At 54.1% G+C, this 23,403-nt stretch overlaps 1 protein-coding gene across 1 annotated transcript; it reads right to left on the bottom strand.

Annotated features, from left to right (window-relative positions):
* Positions 1-7,832: 7,832 nt before the first annotated feature.
* LOC117310563 (short stature homeobox protein) lies at positions 7,833-21,518 on the bottom strand. Its single transcript, XM_033850250.2, has 5 exons — positions 21,182-21,518; positions 17,503-17,711; positions 13,590-13,647; positions 13,401-13,489; positions 7,833-11,909 (listed from the first exon to the last, which is right to left on the bottom strand). Exons 1-5 carry the CDS (start codon positions 21,453-21,455, stop codon positions 11,664-11,666), a joined length of 876 nt encoding a protein of 291 aa, XP_033706141.1. The 5' UTR covers positions 21,456-21,518; the 3' UTR covers positions 7,833-11,663.
* Positions 21,519-23,403: the final 1,885 nt, after the last annotated feature.

Raw genomic sequence — 23,403 nt, forward strand, 5'->3', positions numbered from 1 at the left:
CCCCGTGAATCGCCGTCATGGTTCTGTGGCCTCAGCCTGGGTGGGATCATGCAACATAACTCAATTTTCCACTTGTGTTAAGTGATCTTTTGAAATTGATTTTTTTTTTTTTGCCCAATAGGCGTAAAAGAACGAATGTTTGTGTTGGCTGTCACACGGCTCTGGGTCAGTTTGGCAGTCATATTTCTTCATATAAATTAACGTGCCCTACCTCACGCGTATGTGCTGGGTGGGAAAAGTCCAAAATTTCATAAAGTATTATTATAACTATGTAAAAACTATACTCAAAGCCTGGAAAAAAATATAGGAATGTGGAAACAGATGGTTCACTGAAGGGTAAGATGCAGGGGGGTTGTTTTTCCATCATTGTCGATACAGTCAGAACCCTAAAATATCACAAGTTTGGCTCCAAACCACCTCAGGAAAGCAAATATCGTGATAAAGTGAGTCACACAAATTTTCTGGCTTCCCAGGGCTTCTAAAACTTATGTTCACGGTAGACAGTAGTCTCTTAACTGTGCAATAGCATTGTGTCTAAAAACAACAGTCACATATTAAAAAGTATCATTTATTTAAAAATAGCGCTCTTGGAAAAACAGTGGCGATAGACTTGCTGGATGCAGGGTTGCCGTAAACCTTCAATGTGTTAAAAAATAAAAAAAAGAATATCTGAGAAACATCATAAAGAGGTGTGCCTGTATTTTTTAACATTCAAGTCTTATGAAATCTGTGTGTGTGTCCAATTGGAACACCACCTCAAATACAGACGAGAGGTCTGAGGTACACTCCCCCCCACACAGAGGTGCTTGTGATGTAGGTTTCAATACTTTTTACTCCAATTTGTGTCTCTGAGAGAAAGAAAAGAAAGACATCCATCCACACAGTGCAGTGTGACTCAGCCAGGACAAGGAGTGAAGCTCTGACGCAGGCTGCCACATGGATGGACCTTGAACACACGATGCTCAGTGAGAGAAGCAGACACAGAAGGACACACAGTGTGTGATTCCGTTGATAGGAAACGTCCAGAACAGGCAAATAGAGACATAAAGGAGATTTGTGGTTGCCTAGGAATAAAGGAATAAAGAGGATGGGGGAGGGGCTTAGGAAGTGAGTCCTTGATGGGTACAGACTTTTCTTTGTAGGACGATGAAAATGTCCTGGAATTTGATAGTCGTGGTGATGATCGCACAACATCGTGAATGTGTAAAAACAAAAACAAAAAACACTGAATTTCACACTTTAAAAGGGTGAAGGGTGAACTTTAGGGAATGTGACTTATGTTTCAATGAAGAAATAAAAAATAGATTTTGCAAAAAAAGATTTAAAAGATGATGCAGGCCTTTCTGCCACAGAGCATAACTAATTAGGTCATTAGCTCACATTAGTGCTGGAACAACTCAAGGAACCCAGAAGACACCTCTTACGTTTCTCAATCCATATCCAGAAACAGGATACCCTATCAAACAAGAGCAGCACCATGAGGTCTGAGGACAGACGCAGATGAAACGCCCACCCAGACAGACCCAAGCCATGCGTCAGCACCGTGTGTTGGGAAGATTTCAAATCAAGGGCCCCCGTGTCATGGGGTCAGCCCCAAGCTGTTAGCAGCCGTGGGCCCCTCTCAGGATCTCACTGCCTGGACATTGAAAATAAACGTCCAGTACATGCCATTTCCACCTATGGTCATGTGTTTGGAGAATCTATATTTAGGACTCCAAGACACAAAAAGTGCTGTACCTCCTGAGAGCATTTTAACTGTGTTTTTTGAAAATCCTTCTCCAAATATATATGGATATGTGTGTGTATTATATATATATATATATTATTAAGTATTAAGCAGAATACGTATATAATTAATATAATATTATATAATAATATAATTACGTATTAAGCAGAAGTGAGCCCTTGTGTTCTAAGCTGAGATGTCGTAAGTCTCTGTGGGGACCATCTGGTGATTCTGTCTGTCTCTTCTCTTTAATGAGAAGATCAGAATTTTAGCAAGTTTCCCAGACAATTAAGGTCCGAGAGCCCATTCCCCTGCAGCTCAGAACCTTTCCTGCGACTCATATCTCTCAGCCTCATCCCCGCTGCTGTGTGTTTGGTCCAGGAATTCGTGTGTTTAATATCTCAGGAATAAGTGACTGGTCACTTCCCCCTTCAACCTCCCTGAGGCTTCGCCCAGGTCAGAAGGAAGAGGCCCGGAGGTATAACCGCAACCTTCGTGACCCAGGATCAACTACACATGTCCAAGACAGGAACCCCAGGAAATGTGAGGGCTGCACCAGCCTTCACAGTGGTCCTCAAGGGTACCGGGTTCTGATGCCTGGAACCTGGAAATGGGACCTTATGTGGAAGGAGGGTCTCTGCAGATGTAATGAAGTGAAGGGTCTGAGATGAGGTCCTCCTGGAGGAGGGTGGCCCTACACCCAACGACAGGGTCCTTCTAAGACACAGAAGAGGAGAGACCCAGACACAGAGGAGAAGCCCCAGGAAGACAGAGGCAGAGACGGGAGGGACGCGGCCACAAGCCCAGGGACGCTTGGAGCCCCCAGAAGCTGGAAGAGGCGGGAATGATCCTCCCCTGGAGCCTCCGGAGGGAGCACAACTGTGGGACACCTTGACATCAGACGTCCAGTCTCCAGGATGGGGGAGGATGAATGTCTGTGGTTTTAAGATTCTGGTTTGCGATCCTTGGTCATGGTAAACCTGCACAGCGTCCCAGTGAAAAGCAAGCCTGGTTCTGATGCAAGTCAGTGGTGGAGCCCAGCCTCACCTTCATTTCGGTTGTGTTTTGCCGGCATCTCTGTCAGAAGAGAAGACGGAATTAGGAGCATAATTGCTGGGCACAAATGCATCAGTTGGCGTTGTTGGTACAAACTTGGCCAGTACTAGGTCTCAACTCAGGGTCAAATTGTATTGTTCCTAGTGGTTTCCTGAGACGTAAGCTTAAATATCCAGTGATTGCTTATGTACCACTTCATCTTGGAGGACGCTTGTCAAGAACCTTGGAGAAGCCTGGGTGTCTACAATGTGTCAGTGTTAGCAATGACTTCTATGTCCTGTTTGCAGCACCACAAAGCTTCCCCGACAGGGTATTGTGAGTTGGAGAAAATTAAGGACATGCCCTGTGGTCCTACATGGGCTGACATGGCGGTGGTTGCCTGACGTCTCACATACGCCACCCTACTTACCTGAGCGAGGGAGGGAAGGAAGGATTTGTTTCCTCCCAGACACTGGTTTCTCTCTCTTGTGCTCCTCTATGGAATTCTTCCTTCACCTTCCGTCAAGGTGCAGAAACTACACACTTTCTAGTTCCCTAGGAAATGATCCAAACCATCAAACATTCTCTGAAACGCATTGAGAAGGAAGCACATGTGTGCCCAACCCGTTACAACCTTGGGTACCTTCATAGCTCTAGTCGTGTACGGAAATCTCATCCTTCAGTCGCAACCTTCAGCATTCAGTGCTATGCTCTGATACCTGGTCACCTGGAGCCCCGGGTATGCAGAAACTTTGCAAGTAGCTGGTGTGGTTGGTGCATGCGTGGTTTTCCAAAGTCATCACTGTCTGCCAACTCTATGAGTCAAACAAATCCACCAGAACTTGTGGTCATACTTCACTGAACTTCCTGAATACACAACATAATTCGAATGGGCTACATGTTTCTACTCTGTGTGTGTGTGTGTGTGTGTGTGTGTGTGTGTGTGCGTGTGTGCGTGTGCGCTTGATATTCTATTTTTTCCCCCAACAATCATTAAAGCCTTACTTGTGTATTATCTCTTTGGAAGGATTTCATATATCAGTATATGGTCTCTTTGGAAGGATTACACATATGAGTACATTGTCTCTTTGGAAGGATTTCACATGTGAGTATATTGTCTCTTTGGAAGGATTTCACATATGAGTCAATTATCTCTTTGGAAGGATTTCATACATGAGTATATTGCCTCTTTGGAAGGATTTCACATACAAGTATATTGTCTCTTTGGAAGGATTTCACATGTGAGTATATTGTCTCTTTGGAAGGATTTCACATATGAGTCAATTACCTCTTTGGAAGGATTTCATACATGAGTATATTGCCTCTTTGGAAGGATTTCACATACAAGTATATTGTCTCTTTGGAAGGATTTCACATGTGAGTATATTGTCCCTTTGGAAGGATTTCACATGTGAGTATATTGTCTCTTTGGAAGGATTGTACATATGACTACATTATAATTTGGGGAGGATTCATTGGGAGAAAGAGCCTGTTTGGGGTATCTTTGTATTGTAGCACTGCAGTGCAGAGCCTCTAGATCATATGTATTGCATAAATAATTGTGAAGATAAAACATACCATACCCTTTAATTGACCAGTTTGGAAAACTTACAGTCCCTCCTGAAGGCATATTGGCTCCTAGGTCACACACGTCCCTCCTGGTCCGGTAGGATGGGGGGCAACCTGCTCACCACACTCTCTATAAAAGCATATTCTGCTCCTTGTGGGGCCTCCTGATCTTAAGAATATGGGACAAAAGTAAGACCATGTGCTGGGTCTGGAGACCCCAGCGTTGCCAGGACTGGTTGGCCTTGACATCAGTCAGAAGCATACTTGTACCACCAGGGAGAAAACACATTCCCTGTCTGATCGCGTCCGATCAGTGCATCCTTCTACTGCCCTCTGTTTGACTTGCTTCCTTGTGTCTGATCCACAATTCCTCTTCCCGCTCCAGCCCATTCTCAACACATCTTTCTGCGCTGGTGCATTTTTATTAAATATGGCAAACACATTGTGGCTCTTTAAATATCGATAGATCGAGTCAGTGGGCTTTCTCATTTTATAGGCAGAACCTAGGAGGATGGCTTCAATCGGCTTCCTTGGGTCTCTTGGGCACACGGTAACACACATCTCCAAGGACACATGCCAAGAAATAAGACGGCCCCGGAGGGAACTGTACACCACTGATGGCATCTGTATTCCCTCCCCCGTGTCTGCTGAAAGAACTGTGCATCTTATCCCAAAATGCTGAAGTAGCTGAAGCTAGACCATTTTAGAATTTTAAGATAATTCTCCATGATTTTAGGTAAACAACATAAACAAAGGTACTAAGAAGGAAAGCCTTATCATTTCAACCAAGTGCAACAAAACAAAACAAAACAAAACAAATCTGTAATATTGATGTGCAAACGAGTAAGATTTGGCAACACTCTATGTTTCGCTTTATTCTAAGAATGTCAACGTTTCAACAAAAAGGAATCGAGTCATTTTTTTCAAATCCCATAAAACTGGGAAAGGGCCGTGGGATTGGACGCAGATGACCCCCTTCTCTTGTCTGGGCTCCATCTCGCTGGGAAGACAGACACGCTGGCGAAATTGAAAACGACTTTATTTTTTTCCAACAACGGCTCCATGAGCCCTTTGGCGGGCTCCATCCGTGTGTGTGTGGGGGACATGTGTGCCGGCCAGTCCGTGGTTTTCCCTTCTATCCCCATGCTTCCTGTGACTGACTCTGAGAGGCAGACGCCCCAGCAGAAGCCTCAGGAACCTGGATACAGAAAACACACGTCTGCAGGAGGCAAAGTAAACGTGCTTTCATGTTCAATTTAGGGATCTGAGAACCGGTCATGAGAAACGGCTCTCCGAAAACCCCCAGGCCCATGCTTCCCCAAGCTGCATCCGCGGGTGCAAGTTAAAATAATTTAAAAAGAGAAATGAAACTGAGTTTGAGTCCAAGGATCGTCCGCAGCACAATGCATGGGAAAAACAAACAAACGAAACAGAAAGAAATTCTGGGCAGGCGACTGACATTTCAGGTTAAAATACTCTAAGAACGTCTTAAAGGCAGAGTCTACTAGACCTGCTCTTATTGGAAACGGATGAGTTACGTTTGGCAACAAAGTGAGTGTCTGCTTAGACGGGAAAAGATCTCGGACGATGTTAAACAGCATGAGCGGATCTGCTGAGCAAAGCTGGGCGTTCATGGCTGTGTGAACTGAACAATAACCGTGCCGATCACGTGTTGTGGGGATGACCGGTGTTGGCTGCATTGGCCCCAAAAGGACAGAGCTTTCTGGAGGCCCGGGACTGAGTGCCTGAGGTGGCCACCAGAAACCCCCCCAAGGCTGTACCCTGGGGCTGCCCACTGGTCACTCGGACCTTGAGGACATCCCTGTTTTGAGTGACCCGGGCCCCCCGTATCCTACATCCAGGACACAAACAGGCTTGGGGAAGAGAGCTCTGGGCGTAGACCACTTTTGTGGCATCTGAGTCAGAAAAGAAAAGGAAATCTCAAGTTGGATGCTCAGCGTCAAACAGCAAAGGTCCTCAAAACTCCTTCCCTGTCTGACAAGGTTTCTAGGACCAGAGTCACCAGAACCCACAGGAGAGAATCCACCTGCCCTCGGCACACCGGGGCAGTGATGGATGCCCCCTAGCGAAGAGGCCCCCCAGCTGCAGACACAGCCTCCCTGGCCCTCAGGTGGCTTCCCCCCCACCCCCCGCCAAGTCTGCCTGCCTTTTTCCCCTCCCATATGTGGTTTTTATCGAAGCTGGAAAGCCATCAGAGAATGGCGACATCAGGTCATTGACTTTCCTTTCCAGAAGGAGATAAAAAGCACAGGCCAAAAAAGGTCTCGTTTATAAAAGTTGATTTTTTTTTCCATTTATTCTTTTTTTTTTTTTCCCAAAAGGTCTCCACCATCACTGCAACATCCTTTTGGAGAACCCACACATGGTTCCAAAAGAAATCAAACAAAAGGTAAAATTTTAAACTGGAAACCAAAGCAGGTGGGCTTTTCACAAATGCCCTTGCTGCCCACCCCCAAATTCAGACTTGCTTCGAAGTGGAGATTTTTTTTTTCTCTTTTCTCTCCCCACCTTCAGGGGGAACGTACCCTTCCTCAAGGGGAGGGTTATAGGAGCAGAAGTGGATGCCAGACGCCCACCAGAAACGCGCGCGCGCGCGCGCGCGCACACACACACACACACACACACACACACACACACACACGGGCATCGCCCCGCAGACAAAACTACTTCCAGCCACCGTGGACTTGGGATTTGGGATTTTTTTCCCCATCTGTCTCCTCTGGGGAGAGGTGAGAATTTTTTTTAACACGTGAATACAAATATTTATAAGTTTATTTATATCTCCGTTTTACAAGATGTACATTCATACCATATGGTTTGACAAAATACACTTTGTAACTAGAACTAAACTTGAGGGCGTTTTGTGTCGGGGGCCTGCGAGCACGGCCAAAAAACCTTCGGCGTGTTTTTCCTCCCCACAATAGCAGAGGGTTGTGTGATTTCTTTTCATTTTGAGCGATCCCTGAAAAGGTCTGTAGGTCCAGACACACCTTGTACGCATAACCCAAACACAGGTGCTGTATCCTGCTTATAAAGTCGGGGGAGAAGAAAACAACGGGATTAAAACACATAAAAATAAAGGCGAGGCAACGTCAAAGTTACACTCAACATAATTAAAATAGCACACATTTATGAACTTTCAACCAAAGGAACAGAAATAAATAACACATCCACATCCAGCCACTCGCAGGAAGCAGAGAACCTGCCACTCTCGGATAGGGGCTCTACGTACAACGGGGCTGGCTTTGTGAAACCATCGCCTTTCAATAAATAGCGCGTTTAATAGCTTTGAAACTTGATATTATTCTACATTCCTCAACTGATTTCTCATTAAATATCAAATTTCAATAAAACATTTATAAATTGCATCGTGTTCACGTGTATTGAAAAATCCGCATATTCCTAAGCTAATTTTTAATAAATTAGGCACCAGTTTTTTTTTTTCTTTTTAAATGTCGAGCGTGTCCACGGAGAAGCCCTCTGCCATCCCAACCTCCCAAACTTGGGGCGGAAGAGGAGCAAAGTGCCTCAAATATGTTTGTCATTGAAGTCAGCTTATTGGCTATCCTAGGACTCAGTGACAACGCCGTGTAGGAGCGGGCTGGGGGTGACCCCCTTGTACTTGAGGAAACGTTAAAAGGTTTAAGTGAAACCCACCAGTGGGAGCAGAGGGCTAGGGTAGTAACCAGCAGGAGAGGGGTGGTCATGAGCTCAGACACAGCCGCTTCCCGCTGCAACGTCCAGATGTCCCCACACCGTACAGACCTCGTAGCCAAGGACACGAGTGCCTGCAGGCAGAGGGGGCAGCTGGGGTACCCAGCTCAGATAGGAGCAAGATGGGCCGGGGGGGTGTCCCTACACCCCGGGGACATGTGAGGCTCTGAGGACCGGCTTCCCAGGCTGGGGACGCCAACCACCCTGCATGACCAACTTAGCAAGTTTGAAAACACGTGAGTGTGGTTCATTTTGTCTGCAGCTACTTTACGCAGGAACCTCAGCCGGCCCACACTTTGCCTCCGTGAAGAAAGCCACCCTATCAAAACCGACCAAACAATGACACCCCTGTTCCCTCTGGAAGGCGTCTCCTTCTAGGTCTTAGCGATGCTAAGCTGCAGAGCTTCTCTAAGTGCACGAGAGCCAGATGCTTCATCACTGAAACTACATCCGATGCTCAGACCCAATCAATGCAATATCTTCCCCTGTGAGATGAACTTGCAAAGCTTCCCAGGCTGATGACAGAAGGAAGAAAAGGGTGAATTTGTAAAGAATGAGATAGAACAGCAACAACCAAGCTGAGGAAGATCACAGTTTTTGCTAAACCCGGTGGCTCCTACCCTAAAAGTCCTCTCTGGCCAAGGTCTCAGAAAAGGAAACCCGTTCCGTGGCCGAGCCCATCTTGGAGAACACAGCCCCACGTCGAGTGGGCAAGACACAGCCTGCAGCTCAGCCAGGCTCTCACGTGGGTTTCACAACCGAAAACCCCGCATCCAGTGGCCCTCTGACGAGACCCGTCCAGTTTGCTTTCCAGGTGATACTCCCCACTTGGTCTGCACCCTCGAAAACGTGCTATTTGGAAGTGCCGCGAACGGCTCTGAAAGGGGGTCTTGTCTTACGCAGAAAGCACCAAAAACAGCCAAAATGCGTCCAGCCCATAAATTTAATGCCTTGTGGCCGCTGGGAAAGAGTGAGATCCAGATGCCCTCCCCGGGAGACCAGGACCCACACACAGCACGCTCTCCAACCCACACCCTCCCGGCAGCCGAACAGAGAGAAAGCAGATACGGATCTGGGCTGGGAAGGACTGACCACAACTGGGGCTGACAGCTCGCCTCTGTCCTGAAATTTCCGGGAGAAAGGATGCCGAGAGATGGCCTCCACCCTGGACACCCTGCAGCGCGTCCTCTGGACTTTGTTCCAGGGACAGAAGCCACGCCAGCTGCTCTGCCAGCACTGAGCCTCACACAGCTCAGAGTCTGTTCTGTTCTGGGGGGCTCATCCACCTGGCTCACCTTCTGAATCAAGCCAAACAGAAACAGGGACAGGATGAACACCACCCGGCCTCCCAGCGCTGGCTGCCGTCGGGCATCTCTACTTTCAAACTTCAGCTTCTCCCAGGAGCAGATCTCATGCCTTTTGGCTCACGTGGAGAGAGTCTGCTCTTGCGGAGGGGTTGGTGACAGAGGGCTATGTTTAGATAAAATGGAAATTAAACCTTAAAAATAAAATAGGGATGTATACCTCTCACCTCCAACGTTTGCCCAGCATTAAATTTCAGGATGAAAGCGGCTCATTTGAAGTGGATCTGAAATGCATTTTTTTTAAAGTTTAAAGCAAAGTTTCAGCTTATATAGGGGACCTTTTAAAATTCACAGCTGTTTAGAAGCAGAACTGCACATATGAGGCAAATTCCATAATGCCATTCATGCCGGGGTGGGGGGGCGTGGGGGGGAGGGGGCGGAGTCGCAAATGAATTTAAAATACTGACTGTGTTTTTCTTATCTCTCCATCATTTCAGAGCTTTGCAAAAATTTCAAAATTAGAAAAAAAAATGTTGAAGGGGCCTTTTGATTCAAAGAGTTTCAGATGATAAAATGAATCTACATTTCAGGTCAGTGCAAAGGTAGAATGTATTCCCTTACACGGAAGGAAAATATTTTTTTTCTTCTTAGAGATATGTACCCAAATCAGGGGTAAGGGAAAACAGTCAGCAATACCGAATCTGGAAAGAGGAAAAGCTGTTTTGGAAATAGAGTGAACCGTTGGACTTCGGAGAACTAGATGGCCACTTCCATCTGGGCAGGCCTGGGTCCACTAAGGCAAAAAAAAAAAAAAAAAAACACAAAAACCCAGAGATGCTCATTTTCGAGGTAGACAAGCCCAGCAAGGGTGCACTGCCCCCCAAATCTCACACAGCACATGCAAAGCACATTGCCTTAAACTCAGGTGCACGATTTGGGACCCTGAACGCTTTGGTTATATCATGTCAAGAGACTTTGCCCATTCTGTGCCAGCTGCTCAGACGAGTCGCTATTTGGTGTTTACACGATGGGGGAGGAGAGGGGACCAATGCACAGGAAAAAATAAAAAGATGAAAGAAAAGCTAGAACTGGCTACCCTCAGAAAACATTACCTTAAAACTCACTGCCTGGAGGAGGTATCCCAGGCTCTTCTTTCCCCAGAAACAGCTCAGCCCCGCCCTCCCAGTCTGGCACCCCTCCCCATGTCCTGCTCCATCCCAAGCCACACACTTCACTTCCGTGAATCCAAAGCACTCCCCACCCCGGTCATTTTGGCACTGGCCCCGCAGCATGCAGGGGGAGGTAATGCCCTTCGAAGTCCGAAGCTGACGGGTCAAGAGTGCACAGCTAAGTTTTTTAAATCTATAATATTTACAATATTGCACTTTACTGCACTTAATTGCATGTCACTAGCGTGGATGCTGCATCAGTATTATACCTTCAAACCACGTGCCCTGTGTCCCCAGTGCAAGTCCTTTGCATCTGAATTCTGGGAAACAGCCACAAATGTCCATTCGGGAATCGAAAACGGGAAAAGCTCTAAAGCTGCCTGTCCTACGGCACAAGGAGTCCTGAACCTGGTGCTCTGGGGCCAAACGTGTGCATGAAGATGGGGAGTCAGCAAGGTCACAACGTGAAACACTGAGGTCCCCACGACCACCACCACCTCCGCGAGTTTCGTTATTGCTACCTTTCAGGCGGAGGGGAGGGGGGCGGGCGCGCTCACAGAGCACGGGCCCCTGCCTCAGATGCAAAAGTCCATATTGAAATCCACACGGGTCCTGCAGCTCCTCGGATGAAATTGAGTTCACGGCAGTGAATAAAATTGTTGGCATCCAAGCACTGGCAACTTCAGCGGAGACCAGCCCCAGATCTTTCTGTGTAACAGACTCTTCAGATCTTGGAAAGGCGTGTAGGAGGCCGCATGCACAGGGTGGGAACTCCGGCAGCAGAGAAGGACGCAGCGCCACAGGGCTCCACGTGGCCCCGGGGTCCCAGGACGCACAGACGGCGTGGTCGAGGGCTGACCTGGGTGGTCTGACGGTCACCTCCTCTCTCTTCCGCACAGTCTCTGCGAGGCTTTGGCGGGGTCTTGCGGTCCTGGGATGCCCCCTCCCGAGGCCTGCCAGGGGCCCCGGGGCTGCCCCAGGCGGGGAAGGCGCTGCGCCCTCGCTCCGGGGTGTCCGCGCGGCCGTCGGGGGGCGCGGAGGGGTCGAGTGCAGGACGCAGCGCGGACGGGGTGGCGGGGCCAGGGCGGGCGTGGGTCCGGGGCAGGCGCGGGGCCTGGCGGCGGGTCAGAGGCCCAAGGCCTCGGCGTGCTTGCGCGCCTTCAGCCGCAGGTCGGCGATACTGGAGTTTTTGCTGTTGCTCTTGGCGGCGGCGGCCACGACGGCGGCGGCCGAGGCCGAGTCGGCCAGGGATGCGATGGGCAGCCCGAAGGGCGGCGGCGGGAACATCAGGTAGGGCGCGTGCGCCGCCAGGTGGGGGTGCAGGTGCGGGTGGGCGTGCGCCACACCTTCCAGCTGCAGCTGTGCCTGGACCTGCGAAGGCAGAACCCGCACGGTGAGGACGCGACTTCTAGGGGGCTTTCCCCCCTCGAGGACCCCCCCCCCCGAGAGCGTCTCCTCTCCCAGGGAGCCATCGCCCCTTCCCCCGCCCCAGGGACCACCACCCACTGTCCTCGGGACACCCGGTGCCACGACCGGGTCACTGGCCGCTTTGGACAGGACCAGAGCCGGGGAGTCGGCACAGATCCCCGATGCTGTAGCATCCGAGCGTCTACAGCTGGTACCTCCTCCTCTCCAGACCCCCGGCTGATTCTTTGACGCATCCCCGACTCAGGGTCCGGTCTTCGGCTCTGGCTTCCCCCCCGCCGCCTTCCCAGGGACCCGGAGTCCCCGAATCTTCCAGAAGCACAGCCAACTCTGCAGGCTCCAACCGCCTAATTTCACCAGGACCCAATGGCTGACCCCACGTCGTCGGGGCAGCTGTTCCTGTGATGCTGAGGGGCCACCCCGCCCTGGGGAAGGGGTGCTGAGGGGTGGAAGATGGGCCCAGCCGCGGAGGTGCGGGTCCAAGGGAACAGGGCTCGGACCTCTGCCCTGCGCACGGCAGCCCTGGACGCCCTCCCAGCCTTGGGCGCCGTGACTTTGAGGGCGCGTGGCCAACACCCCACCCTCACCCCATCTCCATGTTGTCATCCGTAGCCGACCCTCCGGGCCGGGCCAGGCCCACTGGACCTCGTGCCCCTCAGCAAACCCGGGTCCAGCTACAAACCCAGGCCTCTGCCCCTAGGAGCAAAAGTGCTGAAAGAGGAGGCCACGCCTTCGCTCTGGCCAGGGCACAGCCAACCCACCAGCGCGGGCACGCCTACCCCCCATGCTGGGGTCCACAGCCCAGCCCTGCAGGCGAGTGGGCGTTGCGCTCTAGCCCCGCGGCTCCCTCCTCCCACCCGACGCTGGTCCAGAGCAGGGGCGAGGACTTTGGGGCACCCCGTCTCCACGAGGCGGTCTTCCGACCCCCTGGCCGCCCCCTCCTCCGCGCAGCGCACCCAGCGCCCTGGACCCTCCCTGCTCTGCTAGGAGCTGGGCGGGACGCCCCCCACTGTGAGGTGCGCGGGGGAGGGGAGGGGGCATGGAGGCCCAGGTCCAGGAGGGGCACTGACACCCCCAGCGACGTCCTGGGCAAGCTAAAGCCGGGGGTTGGGTGTTGACACGGGTCCTCAGGCCTTAGCGGTGGTAAACCCCTCCCTCCCGCCAGGCGGTGAGCGAGTGGGTTGTTCCCGGTGGGTGGGGATATTTTCCCTCCGAGTTTTGTGAAACTGTGCTGGGGTTTCTGTCCTAGCCCTCCCAAAGGTAACTCTTGGAGATTTTCAGCGTGGTGTTAATACGTGCCAATGGGTTTATAAATGTCCCCCTTGTGAAAGCGGCCTCTTTGCTTCAGCGGGGGTAGGAGGCGCCGGGGCGGCGCCGGGACTGTTCTGTTCGAAAGGAAGGAAGAAAAACAACAACAACAACCAAAAAACGAGCTACCTGTTGGAAAGGCATCCTCAGGGCGCCCATGTTCACGTAGGGTGCCACCCTGCAGGCGTCCAGGTGACTGGCGGTACCCAGAATAACGCCTGCGAGGAAACACAGGAGGCGTGAACCCCGCCCGCTGCTCCCAGCGCCTGGCGGGTCTCCCCACCGCCCCTGCCTCCACGCCCGGCCCCTCGCACCCACCTTTATGCATCTGGTTCTCTTGCTTGCGGCACTTGGCTCTCCGGTTCTGGAACCAAACCTGGGAATGAGCGGACAGACGTGCACCCCCGTGAGCCGGCCAGGCCTTGGCGAGCGTCAGCGAGGCTTTCTTTCCCGACACGCCGGACGGCGCGCAAGGCGCTTGGGGTTCCTGTCCCCAGAAGGCTGCCTGCCGCCCCTCCGACCTTCGTCCCCGCCCCCTCCCACCCCAGCACCGCGTAACTGGCTACCTGGAGCTGGGAACAGTCCCCACCTAAGTGAGACCAGAGTTTCAGCATCCAAACATTGGAAGTGAGGAAGTGGGTCCTCGGATGGCGTGGAGAACTTTCCATCGTTCTGTGTGGACATTCCCCCCTCCACCCTGCCACGCACCGGTCCAACCTGACCTTCCACCCCGACGTTCCACCTTAGCACCCACCCACCCACCAGGAATGTGGGGGGGCGCACAGGTGGATACACATCTCCAAATCCAGCCCCCTCCCCAATCACGCTCAGACACCCTGAGTCCAGAAACTTGCACGACCTCCATGCCCTCCTTGGAAGCCTGGGGGATCCCAGTTAATATTACAGAGTCATGAACGTCCTTGATCTCTAAAAACCGGATGCACCCCAAAAGTGCAGGCTCTGCACTGCAGGCACTCGGCATCTCTAAGGACATCTGATTCTTGCGGCGCCCTATCCAGAGGTGAGGCAGCGAGCGAAAGGTGTTGGCACCCGCCCGGCCTGGCTAGCTTCAAGGCCTGGCATCCCCGAAATGCGCCCTCCCGCGCTCCCCATTCTCATCCTCCCCCCTCCTCCAAACAGCCCTGGTCCTGGCCCTTGGTCTGTCACTCATGGAATCTGGAGTCCCCTCCCTCTGTGTTCTTAGGCACTTAATTTTTCCTACCTGGCTTTCTCCAAAACTTTCCCTTCACACTCACTCACCCTATTGCCACAATGGCGGTCACTGACGGTGCAGGATAATTAGCACAAAGAAAGCCTTCCCCTCGGCCACACTACACTACGCCTGGTAGCTCAGGGACCCTGCGTTGTTCCAACCCCAGGGCCTGGGGACACTCCCTGCTCCCACGCTGCCCGGAAACCTCAGCTCCCGCGGAGGTTGCAAGCACCCGGGAGTCGAGGAAAAGCTGAACTTTTCCATCTCAGCCTCTTCAGGGCAGTTTTCTATCCAAGGCTGAGCCATGGGCCCGCCTGTTGGAATTGGCTTTCCACGACGTTGGAAACCTCACCCAGCCAGGCTCTAGGGAAGCTGGCAAACTTTGGTGTTGTTCCCCGGAAAGTATTTCCAAAACAGAAATGCTGAGATTCACACGTCTTTACTCCATTTCCAAAGCCTGCACTCACTTTCCTGCTCCCACATCCCGCCGCAACTCTCCCCCCCACCCCATCCGGCTGGGACGAGACTCCTTTCCCTTTCGGACCCTTCCTCGGTGCCTCTTTCTCCTTGGGGTCCCATACCCGTCCTCAGGAGAGCGGAGCCAGACGCGCAAACTCCGCTCCCCCTGGAAGGGCATTTTGCAAAAACAGAATCCTATTTAAATCTAGAAAGCAAGCTCACTTTCCCATCAGCGGGGGAAAGAAAAAAAAAAGATTATGGAGAATAAAAGTGATGAATTAGCTGCGCGTTTGGCGATAATAAATCAGTCTTGGCGTGATTCACGATCAATTCCAATTAGTCCTGAATATGCTAAGTAAAGCGCAGTACAGTGGTTTAGACAGTTATTTCTTCATTAAGAACCAGTCACTGATTTCTCTCACAAATGCTGTAATCTGATTTCCTTTTGATTTCCATTACAGACAGTGAATAATGACATTTAATTTAGCTCTGCGCCATAAACCCAAAGATATTTGTTGTAATTAAATTACCACCACTCCTCACTGTGGTCTCATAACTTTCGATTATAACCCTGACAGCTGGGTGATGTGAGTTTCCAGTACAACACTAAAAATAAAAGGTTAATAAGCACCAACTTCCAAAGGACCCTCAATTTATTTACAGCAAATTTCCACTCTAAATTGAAACTCTATCCTCTAACAACACAGGACAGGCTGTACCGAAAAGGATTACCAAACAGGTCACAGACAGGATTAAAATATCGTGCATTTTCGTCTCTTCCTTTTGGTGTCTCCCCAGCAACCCCCACTTCTGCACAGCGGGGTACGTGTTTTAACTAATTGGTTTTTATGAGCACTTTCTGCCTTCTCTTTATTATACGATTCTTTTCCCTGTGGCCAAAAGGAAATTATTTCTTTTTTCTCTTCCCATGTTTATTTTTATTATTATTTACAATCGTTAAATTTTAATTCACCTTTGGATCAATAGGCTTTCGTTTTCTACTACCACCCTCCCCCCCCCTTTATTTTAGGGCTTTTCTCAAGATCTGCAGCCACCCAAGAACCAATTTTCTCCCAACTCGTTCTCTCCTGCTAAGGCGCTATTCAGTAATAGACTACTGAAAGAAATAGTGTGGAATTAAATTACAAGTAATTTATTTTTATAGAAACAGTACATCAAGGCCTGGGAGATATTACAGATCTCAGGCAGAAAGGCTGTGAAATGACATAAAAGTTGATGTCCCCTTCAGCAAAAGTTTAATCTTTTCATTAATTTATATGGTGCAGCCCCATCCATCTTTCCAGAGAAAGGTGGCCAGTCTCCCCCGCCCTCCCCCCCCACTTGCTGAGGCCACAGATGCCCGGAAGGATTCGTCTGGGGAGAGGGTCCCCAGAGCTACTCTGCCCGTGGTCCCAGCAATGCAGAATGGTCCTGGGAACCCCTGCAGCTGCACGGAAATCTGGACAGACTCGGGGACTGTTGCATTTCACCTTAAGCAGCCCCTTTCACCGCACCGACGGGGAAAGATGGAAGGCATGAGGGTGCAAACACCCATTTTTTTTTTTTTACAAATTAAAGATTTTTGTGAAACACTCTATAAACGCTTTCTGTGTTTTCGTTTCTTCAATACAATCCGGGTGAAGTTGTGTTTGTAATGCTGACCCTATACCAATAAGAAACCCGTTCTTTCAAAGCCCTGGCTTTACATGGTTCCCTCCCCTCGTTGGCAGTATTAATTCCATTTATTTAAATAACCAGTCCCCAGAGCCCAGGGACCCTGCCCCCTTTTCCTTCTCTCCCCGGCGCTGCTGTCCTGCCCAGAACCGTCAAAGCCGATGGAAAGCCCAGCAGAACATCCAGGTCCGACCTTCCGGTGGCGGGGACGGGGGGCGCGGGGGGGGGGGCGAGTCTGCGGTACCCGGACGAGGCGATTTGGAAGAGAATCTTTGCTCTTCACCCCCCAATAAATAAATGAATGCATTTCACGCAAACGTTTACAAAGCCCGAGAAAAACGAACCGGGAGCGTCTCCCCCCCGCCACCACCCCCCCGCGCGCACGTGCGACGAACACACAGGGCCCCCTTAGACGGCGGCTCGCCAGATGAGGCATCACGACTTCATGCGTCCGGTCCCCGCCCCCGCGCCCCCCCTGCCCCGCGCCCGGGTTAATCCGACACCGCGCGGGCAGGACCCGCAATCCTCAAGACGTCCACCCGCCTCTTCTTCCCATCTCTCTGTTCCCTGCAGTGGAGCGAGCGGGCTGCAGAGGAGCGGGTAAGACTTTGGCGGCGACGGCGGAGCGGGGGGGGCGGGCGGGGGGAGGAGAGGCGAACCAGTGGGAAGAGAACAACATTCCTGATGAGCTGGAGGTGCAGGGCGAGCCAGCCAGGCAGGGCGCAGGAGACCTGACCCGCGAGGCCCCGGGGCGCCTCCCAAAGCCCGGCTCCAGCACCCCCCCTACGGGGTCCCCGCGCTCCTGGAAGGGCCCGGCGCCCCGGCCGAGGTGGCGCGTTCCGGCCGCCCGAAGAGCGGGCGTCGGGGCCGGGCCCTCGCTCTCACCTGCACGCGCGCCTCGGAGAGCCCCAGGCGCTGGCTGAGCTCCTCCCGCATGAAGGCGTCGGGGTAGTGAGTCTCGTCGAAGAGTCGCTCCAGCTCGTTGAGCTGCTCCAGCGTGAAGTTGGTGCGGCTGCGCCGCTGCTTCAGCTTCGTCTGCCCGTCCTCGTCCTCCGACTTCACGTCCTCGCGCTTCTCCTTGCAATCGTAAATACCTACGGGCGGGCCGAGGGCACAGCGCTGAGCCCACCCCCCGGCCCCGCGTCCCCGGCCCGGGCCGCCACGAGCCCCTCCGCCGGCTCCCGCCCAGCCAACCACCCCCCCCCCCCCACGCCACGGCCCGGCCTGCGGATCCTGCGCGCCAGGGAGAGGCCCCGCGCGGGGACGCTTGGGCGCGACGTGCTGAAAGCCTGTGTGTGCTCGCGGTGCAGGGACCTCGGTGGCAAACGCGCCCTGACGCAAAGCGGCGTCAAGTCGATAAAGCAAACTCCAGGGCAGGACGCGCTGTTTTGTAACAACTCGAGCCCCGGCGCCGCGGTGTTTCTTGGCCTAATCTCTGAATAGTTTCCTCAATTATCCTCTTCGCCTCTGTTGACATATCGGCATAGCCTAACCTTCTCTCCCTTCCTTTTCTTTTTTTCTGAATGGGAGTGGAGTGTTAAATATTAAGTCAAAGAAGCTTAGGCAGAATCGCCCAAGTGTCGGGTCCCGGGCGGGGCGCCCGCAAAGAGCGCAGGGAGAGCCCAGGCCAGGCTGGGGTCCAGGCCCCCCGAGAGCCGCCGCTCCCGCCTGCAGCGCAGCAGGACAGGGGCCGTGCCAGCCGCCAGCCGGGCCAGAGCCTCCCTCAGGACGCCGTGGAGGCGGGCGCTCGCCCGAGCTCACCTGCTTCTGACCAAGAAGCGCAGCCGTATCTTAAGGCGGGCACCCTGAGGTGCTTGGGTTGCACCCGAGAGCGTGGTCCCTTGACTTCCGGTTTTGTCCCTCGGTCTCTTGGACACACATTCTCACTCCCCATCAGGACGCCAAGAGTGACACTTTCTTAGGTCCAAACATTATGAGAGCAGCTATATTTGCTGGGGGAGCGGGCAGGGTATCAGGCAGACAGCTCAGGATTTAGGAGATTCTAACCCAGACACCTCTCCTTCCCACCGCTAGGAAATGCAGCCCCTCACCAAGCTCAGGGATTTAAAATAAAAGTTGGCCCCCGGTCGCACAGTTGGTGGAAGCTGCATTTCAGCTCCCCTTGCGTTTTCTTGTGCTTTTTCTCCGATCATAGGACCTGCTGGCTGCAGGCAAAGAGGACCCCCATGCCCTCATTAGATGTCCCCTCTGTGTCAAGGAGAAGAGGGCGGCTTTCAGGATGCTCTATCCAAGGAGTCTGGGGTTACACCCGTTCTGAGAAGCCTCTTAGCAGTAAGCCCAGAAACTTGCAAAGGGTGAACACCCAGATCCTCTGCGGGGCCAGGGAAAAATCCGGGCACCCAGTTCCCACACACGCCCCCCCACCCCCACCGGGGTCCCTGAGCTGGACACCAGAACCCAAGTCCTGAGTCTGTCCGAAAGCCTCTCCTCACGGCTTCTGAGCCCTGGACACTCAATCCCACCTCGGGGCTTAAAGCCTCCCTCACCTCCTGAAAGGGATGCATTTCCAAGAACACCTTATTTCTCCCCAACGGGAAATCCTTTCCCGGAGGCGGCCCCAACGCCGCTTCCTCCTTCAGGTCTCTTAACGTCGGAACCCCAGGGATTGACCCCAGATGACGCGCTGGCCTTCAAAGTCCTCCAGAACCCGCGGCAGGCTGTGCAGAACCCACAGGCTGCCGTGCCTGGCTCAGCGGGGTCCGCTGCTCAGGCGCCCAAGACCTCTGGGTTTCTCCCAAGCCCAAGCAGCTCCCTCCTCTCCATTTTGCTCCCGTTCTGCAGATTCGGCCTGGGGCTCAGCCCTGCCAGAGGTCTGCACACCCAGGCAGAAGGGAGAAGGTGCAGCTGGGGTTTTCCTAACCCCTTCCTGCTGCCTGTACTGCTAGCCCTGTCTTATTTTCCTCTCTCCTTCGAAAAAGGCCTCGATTGTACTCTGCTCTCCTTACACGGGCCTTTTTGCAGGGTCCCCCTGCCTTGGCTGTCCAGGGTGAGAGGAAACAGACAGAAGAGGGGACTCAGCCTCTAAGGCGGATGGGGGAATCCGTCAGGAGCCCGGGAGGTCAGCCGCCCGCCGGGTGCTGTAAATTAAATGTCAGCTCTGACAAGTGCACAGCCGACAGACAGCCGTGTCTCCATCAGAGCAAACTCTCTTTGTAGGAACCATAAAGCCGGGTGCGTGACGCCTCGCCAAGGGGTGAGCCCCGAGATACGGCAGGCCAGGCTCAGGCTGCCTGGGCTCTCAGAAGCCAGGGGCTTACTCCTAAGCCTCTGCCAGCTTTCTGCTTCCACAAGGTCAAGGTCTCCGAAAGCTGTCTGGGTCATCCACTGGGCTCCAAGGCCAGCACACCTGGACTCTGCCACCAAAGTGCAAGGGCCACAAGAGCAGGAGACATGGGGTCCCCACTCTGCGGCCGTGACCTCTCTCAACACGTACAGAGAATGAAACAGGACCCAGGAGCCACATGGCAAGCTTCTGTGTTTCCTCTCTTTGTAGTGAGAAATAGACCTTCATATACTTTCAAATGCTGCCCCCTGAGAAATAGAGCCAATTTTATTCCTCTGATTTACAGCTGCTGGTTGCCCTGTTTGTACGGAGAGTCCCCCGGGTTGGGACCACCGCTGTCCAGCTGGGAGAACCCTTGTAAACATGTTTTTTCCCACCCCCCGCGTTCAACTACAGCGCAAAACGCCGCGGAGATTTCGGGGGAAAGCAGCGGGAAGGAGGCCCAGGACGCAGCCGGCCTGCAGCAGGGCCAGCTCCGCCCTGACAGTCTGGGGTAGGGCGGCCGCGTGCGCGGGGCCACGAGCCTCCCCGGGCCCTTCTGCCCCTTGTAGACACTGACCACCGGCGGGCACGCGGCTGGTTTTAATGTACAGGCCCGCGTCAGCCGAGATCCAGCCCCAAGGTTCAAGGGGAAAGTTTTCCCTGAGAGGAAACCACGCGGAGGGGCGCAAGAGGGCGAAGAGGCGACGGAGCGCGTGGCCTCCCCGACTGCCGGCCAGCGCAGCCCTCAACGCGGCCCATTTCGAGCTCGGGAAGGCGCTTGGAGAGAGGCGTGTGGATCTCTCTGCGGGCGTGGAGGCGGACGTGAGACAGACCGTTAGGCAGACAGGCAAGCGGCCGGTAGCCCTCCAGCCGACCTGGGTTTACAAGCCCATGCACCCGATTCCCCCCCAACGCGGGAAAGTTCCCGCTGTGGAGCCCAGTGCCAACGCCCAGGGAAGCGATCCTCCGTCAGCGCGCGGCCCCGGCCGCTGCCCATCCTCGGTGCCTCTGCCTCTCTCCTTCCCTGCTTCCTCGCTTCTCCAGCCGAATCCTCCCCTCCCCCGTTTGGTTTCTTTCTTACGAAAAAGACTGGCGATGGATTGCCGGGGCCTTTGCGTCCGAGCCGTGGCTGTACATTCAGCGTTTGGGGTCGAACGGAGAGCGAACCGCGGCCCCCGGGGCCTCTGCGCGCGCGGAGCGAGGGGCAGGCGGCCAGGCTGGGCGGCGAGGAGACGCCGTCCCCGGGAGGGGCCCGGAGCCGGCGTCCGGAGAGCTTACCTTCGGCAGCCCTCCCCGAACCGAACTCTTTCAGTTTGTCCTTGTCGTTGTCCACGTGGTCCTTAAAGAGATGCACCGGACAGTGGCCGCTGCCCTCCGTTATGTCCTGGAGGCTGGATTCCGAGACCCCCAGCTCCCGGGAGCGCGCTAGTCCGCTCTCCAAAACTTCCCTGTAAGTGATCGAATCCTTCTTGCCTCCGCCGCCGCCGCCGCCGCTGCTCTCTTTGCTCTTCTGGTCAAAAGATTTGGATACAAAAGCCGTGAGCTCCTCCATGGTGGCCGGGGGCTGCGGGGGTCCGCGGGGTTCGGCGGGGCTGGCTGGGAGCCGGGCTGTGGTCCGCACGCCTCCCGCGCGGACACGACTGTCCGTGTGAGGGTGGACCTCTCCTGCTGTTATTTATGCCTTTCAATTTGCGATCTCACTATTTATACACGGCTACGTCCGCCCAACCCCCAACGCTCCCTGTCTGCAGCAATTACAGCTCCCGGCTCGGCGGCGGGCGCACGCAGAGACGCTGTCTCTCCCCCACCTCCAGTCCGGCAATTGGCTTTCTTTTCATTTCATCACTGTTTGGCGTCTGTGCACCTTGGTGTGGAGAGGTAAAGATCAAGTTTTTGAAGGCAGAGAGAGCGAGAGCGAGAGAGAGCGCGCGCGCGCGCGAACGGGCGCAGGCGCCAGTTCCCCGAACAGGTATCCGCATTCTCTCCGTGGCTGGCGGAAACGAACCTCGAGGAGGAGTTTAGGGCTTGTGAGGACGTCCTTGCCTGCCGGCCCCGGGAGGAGCGCAGCCTCGCGCCTCGAACGGTATCGTCGCAGGACGTGTCCGGGCGTGGTCGTGCGGGACTCCAGCGAGGGGACCCGGGCGGCGGGGACGCGCCATCACAGACGGGAATGAGTCCCAAGTTGGAGATGCGCTGGGACTGCCGGCTGGACCCGCCGGCGAGGCCCGCGGAGCCAGCGGGTGGAGCGGGTGCGCGCGGCGTGCTGGGGGGAACTGCTCTAGGACCCCGAAACTGAGAGAAAGGGTCCAGGTCTAGCCGAACGTGGGCGCCCGCGCCTCGGCGGCGTTGGTGCAAAGCCGCTCGCAGACCTCGGAGGGGCCGGGGACACGGACGCTGCGGGCCACGAGCGCCCGGAGCGCGCTGGTCCAGACGCGGAGAAGGCGGAGGGTCTCTGGGAGAACTGGTTCGTACAGAGCGGTCCGTGGGGCGCGCGTCAGATCCCGTCCGGCCGGACCGACGCAGCCTTCCTTAGAGCCGTGCTGTCAGCCCGGTGTCTGGGAGATTTATTGGGGGGGGGGGGTATATGTATTTTTGGTTGTGCCACAGTGCTCCTGAGCAGATCCTGACTCCTTCGGAACTTTATAATGTACCTAAAAGGAGCCACTTTTTCTCACCTGCAATACGAAATTCATTCGGCAATCCCGGCAGCTGAAGAAGTCCTCTTATCTGCAAAATGCCGTCTGCAAATAAAGTGACTTTTCTGTTCTCCCCTCTTTTTTTCTGCAACCTCCCCCTCGTCTCCCCTTCCACCTGCTGCCCCCGCCCCGCTGGAGTTGGGACAAGGCTTTCGGCAAGGGGTGCGGGGGTGGAGGGGAGTGTTAGGGGTTTTGGAGGAGTCGTTTTGCGTTTTCTGAAGTCAGTTCCTCCTCCGAAGCGCCGGTTAGTCAGAACCCAGGATCGGGGCCACGCTCGGCGGTTCCCAGTGTTCGGTCCAGCGTCCGGAGCCGGCCAGTAGTTTCCTTCAGCGGGAAGGAACGTGAACGATTTCTCCCGAATCCCCGGGGCCAGGGTCGGGTTCACACGGGGGTGCCTTGATCCGGGGGGAGGGGGTGTGAAGCCAGAGAGGCGGTGGAAGAGGGGGGACGGGAGTGGAAACAGACCAGCTCTTCCTTCCCCCCTTCCTTTCTCCCTCCCTCTCCTTCCTTCCTTCCTTCCTTCCTTCTCTTCCCTTGCTCCCTCCTTCTCTCTCCCGGTGTTTGCTCTTCTCCTCGCCGCCCTCCATCCATCCTCCGGGAGCGCTGCGCCCGTGCTTCTCCGCGCGGCCCCGGCTGCTCTGCCCCGCATACAGCGGACGGAGCTGGGGGATTTGGGGGCCGCTGCCTCCCCCGGACTTCAAAAGCGAAAGGCGAAGACGCGCTCGCAACTTGCCAAACAGGTCTTTGTCACCGCGGCCCTCTAATCAAAGCGAAGGCGCGCAGATATCACACAGAATTACAAAT

Source organism: Tursiops truncatus, chromosome Y (genome assembly GCF_011762595.2).
Source record: "Tursiops truncatus isolate mTurTru1 chromosome Y, mTurTru1.mat.Y, whole genome shotgun sequence".
Taxonomy (NCBI): Eukaryota; Metazoa; Chordata; class Mammalia; order Artiodactyla; family Delphinidae; genus Tursiops; species Tursiops truncatus.